We start from the raw sequence: 8,567 nt of genomic DNA on the forward strand, positions 1-8,567 counted from the left end.
AGCCACACAGCAGGAGCCACACAGCAGGAGCCAGAAAGTAGGAGCCGGACAGCAGGAGCCAGAAAGCAGAGCCAGACAACAGGAGCAAGAAAGCAGGGTCAGATAGCAGGAGCCAGACAGCGGGAGCCAGAAAACACGAGCCAGACAGCAGGAGCATGAAAGCAGGAGCCAGAGAGCAGGAACCAGACAGCGGGGGCCAGACAGCAAGAGCCAGAAAGCTGGAGCCAGAAGGCAGCGGCCAGACAGCAGGAGCCAGAAAGCAGGAGCCAGACAGGAGGAGCCAGAAAGCAGGGGCCAGGAAGCATGAGCCAGAGAGCAGGAGCCAGACAGCGGCAGACAGACATCATGAACCAGACAGCGGGAGCCAGAAAGCAGGAGCCAGACAGTAGGAACAAGACAGCAGGAGCCAGACAGTAGGAACCAGAAAGCAGGAGCCAGAGATGAGCAGCTAGACAGAAGAGCCACACAGCAGAGCCAGAAAGCAGGAGCCACACAGCAGGAGCCAGAAAGTAGGAGCCAGAAAGTAGGAACAAGAAAGCTGAGCCAGACAGAAGGAGCAAGAAAGCAGGAGTCAGATAGCAGGAGTCAGATAGCAGGAGCCAGAAAGCAGGAGCCAGAAAGCTGGAGCCAGACAGCAGGAGCCACACAGCAGGAGCCACACAGTAGGAGCCAGTAAGTAGGAACCAGAAAGCTGAGCCAGACAGAAGCAAGAAAGCAGGGTCAGATAGCAGGAGCCAGACAGCAGGAGCCAGACAGTACGAGCCAAACAGGAGCCAGATAGTAGAGCCAGACTGCAGGTGCCAGACAGCAGGAGCCAAAAAGCAGGAACTACAAAACAGGAGCCAGCCAGCAGGAGCCAGAAAACAGGAGCCAGACAGGAGGAGCCGAAAATCAGGGGACAGCCAGCATGAGCCAGAGAGCAGGAGCCAGTCGGGGGGAGCCAGACATCATGAACCAGACAGCGGAAGCTAGACAGCAGGAGCCAGGAAACAGGAGGCAGAAAGCAGGAGCAGGAAAGTAGGAACCAGACAGCAGGGGCCAGAGAGGAGCAGCTAGACAGAAGAGCCACACATCAGGAGCCAGAAAGCAGGATCCAGACAGCAGGAGCCAGAAATCAGGATCCATACAGCAGGAGCCAGAAAGTAGGAGCCAGTAAGTAGGAACCAGAAAGCAGAGCCAGACAAAGGGAGCAAGAAAGCAGGGTCAGATAGCAGGAGCCAGACAGCAGGAGCCAGAAAGTACGAGCCAAACAGGAGCCAGATAGTAGAGCCAGACTGCAGGTGCCAGACAGCAGGAGCCAAAAAGCAGGAGCAAAACAACAGGAGCCAGACAAAAGGAGCCAGAAACCAGGAGCCAGACAGCGGGAGCTAGACAGGACCCAGACAGCAGGATCAAGATAACAGGAGCCAGACAGGAGGAGCCAGAAATCAGGGGACAGGAAGCATGAGCCAGAGAGCAGGAGCCAGTCGGGGAGCCAGACATCATGAACCAGACAGCGGGAGCCAGACAGCAGGAGCCAGGAAACAGGAAGCAGAAAGCAGGAGCAGGAAAGCAGGAACCAGACAGCAGGAGCCAGATAGCAGGAGCCAGACAGTAGGAACCAGACAGCAGGGGCCAGAGAGGAGCAGCTAGACAGAAGAGCCACACATCAGGAGCCAGAAAGCAGGATCCAGACAGCAGGAGCCAGAAATCAGGAACTACAAAACAGGAGCCAGACAGCAGGAGCCAGAAAACAGGAGCAAAACAACAGGAACCAGACAACAGGAGCCAGAAACCAGGAGCCAGACAGCGGGAGCTAGACAGGACCCAGACAGCAGGATCAAGAAAACAGGAGCCAGACAGGAGGAGCCAGAAATCAGGGGACAGGAAGCATGAGCTAGAGAGCAGGAGCCAGTCGGGGAGCCAGACATCATGAACCAGACAGCGGGAGCCATACAGCAGGAGCCAGACAGAAGGAACCAGACAGCAGGAGCCAGAGAGGAGCAGCTAGACAGAAGAGCCACACAGCAGGAGCCAGAAAGCAGGAGCCAGAAAGCAGGAGTCACACAGCAGGAGCCAGAAAGTAGGACCCAGAAAGTAGGAACCAGAAATCTGAGCCAGACAGAAGGAGCAAGAAAGCAGGGTCAGATAGCAGTAGCCGGAAAGCAGGAGCCAGAAAGGAGGAGCCAAACAGGAGCTAGACTGCAGGAGCCGGACATCAGGAGACAGACGGAAGGATGCAGACAGCAGAAGCCAGAAAACACGAGCCAGACAGCAGGAGCCAGAAAACAGGAGCCAAACATCAGGAACCAGAGAACAGGAGCCAGAAACCAGGAGCCAGACAGCGGGAGCTAGACAGGACCTGGACAGCAGGATCAAGAAAACGGGAGACAGACAGTAGGAGCCAGAAAGCAGGGGCCAGGAAGCATGAGCTAGAGAGCAGGAGCCAGACAGCGGGAGCCAGACATCATGAACCAGACAGGGGGAGCCAGACAGCAGGAGCCAGGAAACAGGAGCCAGACAGCAGGAGCAAGAAAGCAGGAACCATTAGGCAGGGACCAGACAGCAGGAGCCAGACAGGAGGAGCAAGACAGTAGGAACCAGACAGCAGGAGCCAGAGAGGAGCAGCTAGACAGAAGAGCCACACAGCAGGAGCCAGAAAGCAGGATCCAGACAGCAGGAGCCGAGAAAGTAGGAGCCAGTAAGTAGTAACCAGAAAGCTGAGCCAGACAGGACCAAGAAAGCAGGGTCAGATAGCAGGACCCAGACAGCAGGATCAAGAAAACGGGAGACAGACAGTAGGAGCCAGAAAGCGGGGGCCAGGAAGCATGAGCTAGAGAGCAGGAGCCAGACAGCGGGAGCCAGACATCATGAACCAGACAGGGGGAGCCAGACAGCAGGAGCCAGGAAACAGGAGCCAGACAGCAGGAGCAAGAAAGCAGGAACCATTAGGCAGGGACCAGACAGCAGGAGCCAGACAGCAGGAGCAAGACAGTAGGAACCAGACAGCAGGAGCCAGAGAGGAGCAGCTAGACAGAATAGCCACACAGCAGGAGCCAGAAAGCAGGATCCAGACAGCAGGAGCCGAGAAAGTAGGAGCCAGTAAGTAGTAACCAGAAAGCTGAGCCAGACAGGAGCAAGAAAGCAGGGTCAGATAGCAGGAGCCAGACAGCAGGAGCCAGAAAGTACGAGCCAAACAGGAGCCAGATAGCAGAGACAGACTGCAGGTGCCAGACAGCAGGAGCCAAAAAGCAGGAACTACAAAACAGGAGCCAGCCAGCAGGAGCCAGAAAACAGGAGCCAGACAGTAGGAGCCAGAAAGCGGGGGCCAGGAAGCATGAGCTAGAGAGCAGGAGCCAGACAGCGGGAGCCAGACATCATGAACCAGACAGGGGGAGCCAGACAGCAGGAGCCAGGAAACAGGAGCCAGACAGCAGGAGCAAGAAAGCAGGAACCATTAGGCAGGGACCAGACAGCAGGAGCCAGACAGCAGGAGCAAGACAGTAGGAACCAGACAGCAGGAGCCAGAGAGGAGCAGCTAGACAGAATAGCCACACAGCAGGAGCCAGAAAGCAGGATCCAGACAGCAGGAGCCGAGAAAGTAGGAGCCAGTAAGTAGTAACCAGAAAGCTGAGCCAGACAGGAGCAAGAAAGCAGGGTCAGATAGCAGGAGCCAGACAGCAGGAGCCAGAAAGTACGAGCCAAACAGGAGCCAGATAGCAGAGACAGACTGCAGGTGCCAGACAGCAGGAGCCAAAAAGCAGGAACTACAAAACAGGAGCCAGCCAGCAGGAGCCAGAAAACAGGAGCCAGACAACAGGAACCAGACAACAGGAGCCAGAAACCAGGAGCCAGACAGCGGGAGCTAGACAGGACCCAGACAGGAGGATCAAGAAAACAGGAGCCAGGCAGCAGGATCCAGAAAACCGAGCCAGACAACAGGAACCAGACAACAGGAGCCAGAAACCAGGAGCCAGACAGCAGGAGCTAGACAGGACCCAGACAGGAGGATCAAGAAAACAGGAGCCACACAGCAGGATCGAGAAAGGAGGAGCTAAACAGGAGCCAGACTGCAGGAGCCAGACATCAGGAGCCAGACGGTAGGATGCAGACAGCAGGAGCCAGTAAACACGAGCCAGACAACAGGAGCCAGCCAGACAACAGAACCAGACAGCAGGAGCTAGACAGCAAAAGCCAGAGAACAGAACCAGACACCAGGAGTCAGAAAGCAGGAGCTACTCTTTATTAGTAAAGGCTGTTGACGAAGTGTTACACAATATAGACGAAAGTGTTAGATACATGTCAGAGGCCTTGTGCACGGCAGCAAGCGACATGAAAAGAGTGTGTACTTCTAACACATCTAGTCAACAGTGGTTTGACCGTGAATGTGAGCTACTCAAAAAGGAAAGATGTAAATATTTAAACAATTTTAGGAGAAAAAAGGATAATAACTCATTATATGAGTATAATTATATTAGAAATAAATATAATAGTGTATGCAGAGAAAAGAAAACGAATTTTTTCAAAGAGAAACAGGAAAAACTTGAACATTGTATACGCGATTCTAAACAATTTTGGGCAACTCTTAAAGGGCTAAATACTAATCGTTATACACAAAACAATATTCCAATTGATGATTGGTTTAACTAATTCAGGGATCTGTTTTCAACTTCTACAGAGAACGAGGAAAGATGTTTTGATATCGACGAATGGAATGTATTTGATAACTCTTTTTGTCAGTTAACTTCAGATATTCTTGATTCACCTATAACAAGAAATGAAATTTCAGAAAGCATCGCAAACTTAAAAAGCAATAAAGCAGCTGGTGAAGATAATTTGATTCCTGAATTTTTTAAATATTCGTCCGATATTCTCCTCCCCTACCTTGAAATTCTTTTTAACGTTATGCTTGAAAAGACTTATTTTCCAGAACTGTGGACTCTGGGGATAATAATTCCTTTGCACAAACAGGGATCAACTAATGTCACCAATAACTATAGGGGTGTAACTCTTTTGAGTGTTTTCAGTAAGATTTTTACCAGTATTATACACAAACGTTTAGTATTTTGGACCGATTCCTTTAATAAGATAGATGAAGCACAAGCCGGTTTCAGGCATGGATACTCTACAATTGATAATGTAATTGTATTGCAGACACTTGTACAGAGATATTTAGCACGAAAAGGAGAAAAAATGTATCCTATATTTGTTGATTTTGCTAAGGCGTTTGACTCAATTAACCGAAACATGTTGTGGTCCCTTTGCAAATCTCAAGGTATCAGTACTAAAATTGGTAAATTACTATGTTGTATATATCACAATGTGAAGGTCTGTGTTCGAAACAATAACACCTTATCTGATTCCTTCTACTGTAATATTGGGGTTAGACAAGGATGTATTCTAAGTCCATTCCTGTTTTCATTTTTCAATAATGAACTTTCGATACAAATATCTGAAAATTGTAACGAGGGTATCCAACTCCATCCAGAAACTATTAAACTTTTCCTACTCCTTGTTGCTGATGATATAGTTATGTTCTCGAGCACAGTACCTGGACTTCAAAAGTTAATAAATGAACTTGAGTATTATTGTAACAAATGGAAATTGAAGGTCAATATCGATAAGACAAAGGTTGTAGTTTTCAAAAATGGAGGGGAATTATCAAAACGAGAAAAATGGCTATATAAAGGTGAAAAACTTGAGGTTGTAAGAAGTTACAAATATTTGGGGGTACATTTTACAAATCGACTTACTTGGTCGCTGCATTGCAACAAAGCCGCACTACAAGCCAAAAAGATTTTAATTGGCATTTTACAAAACCTAAAACCCCTTGGAAATATTAGCTTTGAAACATTCTCTAAGATTTTCGACACTAAGATCAGTCCTATTTTACTCTATGGTGCTGAAGTCTGGGGCCTAGAGAACTATGATACAATAGAGAAGGTACATCTATTTGCGTATAAAAGATTTTTAGGAGTAAATTCCAACACTCCAAATGTTACAGTTTACGGGGAATGTGGGAGATACCCAATGTATATATTCAGTTACATAAAAGTAATAAAATATTGGATAAAATTGCTTAAAATGCCAAATACCAGATTCCCAAAGAAATGCTATAACATGGTGAATCTTTACGATCGCAGAGGTAAAAATAACTGGGCCTCGGGTGTCAAAAAGATACTCCAATCTTGCGGGTATGAGTACATTTGGAGAGAGCAACATGTAACAGTACCCGATCGTTTCATATATAATTTAAGACAAAGGCTAAAAGATATGTATTTTCAAAAGTGGTACTCTTCACTAAACTTACATAATAAGTTAAAGCATTACACCTGTTTTAAATCATTCATTCTGACCGAAAAATATCTTTTGGATATAAATGTTAAGAAATTCCGAACAACACTATCCCGTTTCAGATGTAGTTCTCATGACCTTCTAATAGAAAAAGGTAGATATTTAGCGATACCAAGGGAAAACAGATTGTGTAAATATTGTACTTGCCAAGAGATAGAAGATGAATACCATTTTTTGCTAGTCTGTCCATTGTATGCAAATATCAGAAAAGAATACATACATAAATATTTTTATCTGAATCCTAGAATAGACAAATTTTATATCCTCATGTCATCCCAAAATGAAACAGTCACAAAATATCTTTCAATGTATATATATCATGCAATGAACATCAGATCCTCTGCACTATAGATGTGATATTTTGTTACGATATATGTAATTCCTATTGCACCTATTGCTACTGTATGTATATATGTACTATAGGCCTATGGCCTTTTCAGTACTTGAAATAAAGATTGAAGCAGGAGCCAGACAGCAGGAGCTAGAAAGCAGGGGCCAGAAATCAGGAGCCAGAGAGTAGGAGACAGCCAGCGGGAGCCAGAAAACACGAGCCAGACAGCAGGAGCATGAAAGCTGGAGCCAGAGAGCAGGAGCCAGACAGCGGGGGCCAGACGGCAAGAGCCAGAAAGCTGGAGCAAGAAGGCAGCGGCCAGACAGCAGGAGCTAGAAAGCATAGGTCAGAGAGCAGGAACCAGACAGCGGGAGCCAGACAGCAGGATATAGAAAGCAGGAGCCAGAAGGCAGGGGCCAGACAGCACGAGACAGAGAGGAGCAACCAGACAGAATAGCCACACAGCAGTAGCCACACAGCAGGAGCCACACAGCAGGAGCCAGAAAGTAGGAGCCAGACAGCAGGAGCCATAAAGCAGAGCCAAACAGACGGAGCAACAAAGCAGGGTCAGATAGCAGGAGCCAGACAGCAGGAGCCAGAAAATACGAGCCAAACAGGAGCCAGATAGTAGAGCCAGACTGCAGGTGCCAGACAGCAGGAGCCAAAAAGCAGGAACTACAAAACAGGAGCCAGATAGCAGGAGCCAGAAAACAGGAGCCAAACAACAGGAGCCAGAAACCAGGAGCCAGACAGCGGGAGCTAGACAGGACCCAGACAGTAGGATCAAGAAAAAAGGAGCCAGACAGTAGGAGCCAGAAAGCAGGGCCCAGGAAGCATGAGCCAGAGAGTAGGAGCCAGACAGCAGGAGCCAGACATCATGAACCAGACAGCGGGAGCCAGACAGCAGGAGCCAGACAGCAGGAGCCAGACAGTAGGAACCAGACAGCAGGAGCCAGAGAGGAGCAGCTATACAGAAGAGCCACACAGCAGGAGCCAGAGAGGAGCAGCTATACAGAAGAGCCACACAGCAGGAGCCAGACAGCAGGAGCCACACAGCAGCAGCCACACAGCAGGAGCCAGAAAGTAGGAGCCACAAAGTAGGTACCAGAAAGCTGAGCCAGACAGAAGGAGCAAGAAAGCAGGGTCAGATAGCAGTAGCCAGAGAGCAGGAGCCAGAAAGGAGGAGCCAAACAGGAGCCAGACTGCAGGAGCCGGACATCAGGAGACAGACGGTAGGATGCAGACAGCAGAAGCCAGAAAACACGAGCCAGACAGCAGGAGCCAGAAAACAGGAGCCAAACATCAGGAACCAGACAACAGGAGCCAGAAACCAGGAGGCAGACAGCGGAAGCTAGACAGGACCCAGACAGCAGGATCAAGAAAACAGGAGCCAGAAAGCAGGGGCCAGGAAGCATGAGCTAGAGAGCAGGAGCCAGACAGCGGGAGCCAGACAGCAGGAGCCAGACAGCGGGAGCCAGACAGCAGGAGCCAGGAAACAGGAGCCAGACAGCAGGAGCAAGAAAGCAGGAACCAGAAGGCAGGGACCAGGCAGCAGGAGCCAGACAGCAGGAGCCAGACAGTAGGAACCAGACAGCAGGAGCCAGAGAAGAGCAGCTAGACAGAAGAGCCACACAGCATGAGCCAGAAAGCAGGAGCCAGACAGCAGGAGCCAGAAAGCAGGAGCCACACAGCAGGAACCAGAAAGTAGAAGCGAGAAAGTAGGAACCAGAAAGCAGAGCCAGACAGAAGGAGCAAGAAAGCAGGGTCAGATAGCAGGAGCTAGAAAGCAGGAGCCAGAAAGGAGGAGCCAAACAGGAGCCAGACTGCAGGAGCCGGACATCAGGAGACAGACGGTAGGATGCAGACAGCAGAACCCAGAAAACACGAGCCAGACAGCGGGAGC

The 8,567-nt window shown here is 49.5% G+C and overlaps 1 protein-coding gene across 1 annotated transcript; it reads left to right on the forward strand.

The window, feature by feature from the left end:
• The first annotated feature begins 2,216 nt into the window (after positions 1 to 2,216).
• Positions 2,217 to 8,019, forward strand: LOC125384218 (mediator of RNA polymerase II transcription subunit 15-like). Its single transcript, XM_048402745.1, has 7 exons — positions 2,217 to 2,376; positions 2,549 to 2,680; positions 3,110 to 3,286; positions 3,459 to 3,590; positions 3,758 to 4,079; positions 7,257 to 7,469; positions 7,614 to 8,019. The coding sequence occupies exons 1-7, from the start codon at positions 2,217 to 2,219 to the stop codon at positions 8,017 to 8,019; spliced, it is 1,542 nt and encodes a 513-aa protein (XP_048258702.1).
• The last annotated feature ends 548 nt before the right edge of the window (positions 8,020 to 8,567 follow it).

The sequence above is a fragment of the Haliotis rufescens genome, unplaced genomic scaffold (genome assembly GCF_023055435.1).
Source record: "Haliotis rufescens isolate VD_foot unplaced genomic scaffold, xgHalRufe1.0.p SCAF_29, whole genome shotgun sequence".
Taxonomy (NCBI): domain Eukaryota; kingdom Metazoa; phylum Mollusca; class Gastropoda; order Lepetellida; family Haliotidae; genus Haliotis; species Haliotis rufescens.

Excerpts from the sequence above, each read along its gene's own strand:
- LOC125384218 (XM_048402745.1), top strand. The coding sequence starts at position 2,217 with ATGCAGACAGCAGAAGCCAGAAAACACGAGCCAGACAGCAGGAGCCAG. Across the intron at positions 2,377-2,548 it reads AAGAAAACGGGAGACAGACA|GAGCCAGACAGGAGGAGCAA; the intron begins GTAGGAGCCAGA and ends ACCAGACAGCAG. Across the intron at positions 3,287-3,458 it reads CAGAAAACAGGAGCCAGACA|GAGCCAGACAGCAGGAGCAA; the intron begins GTAGGAGCCAGA and ends ACCAGACAGCAG.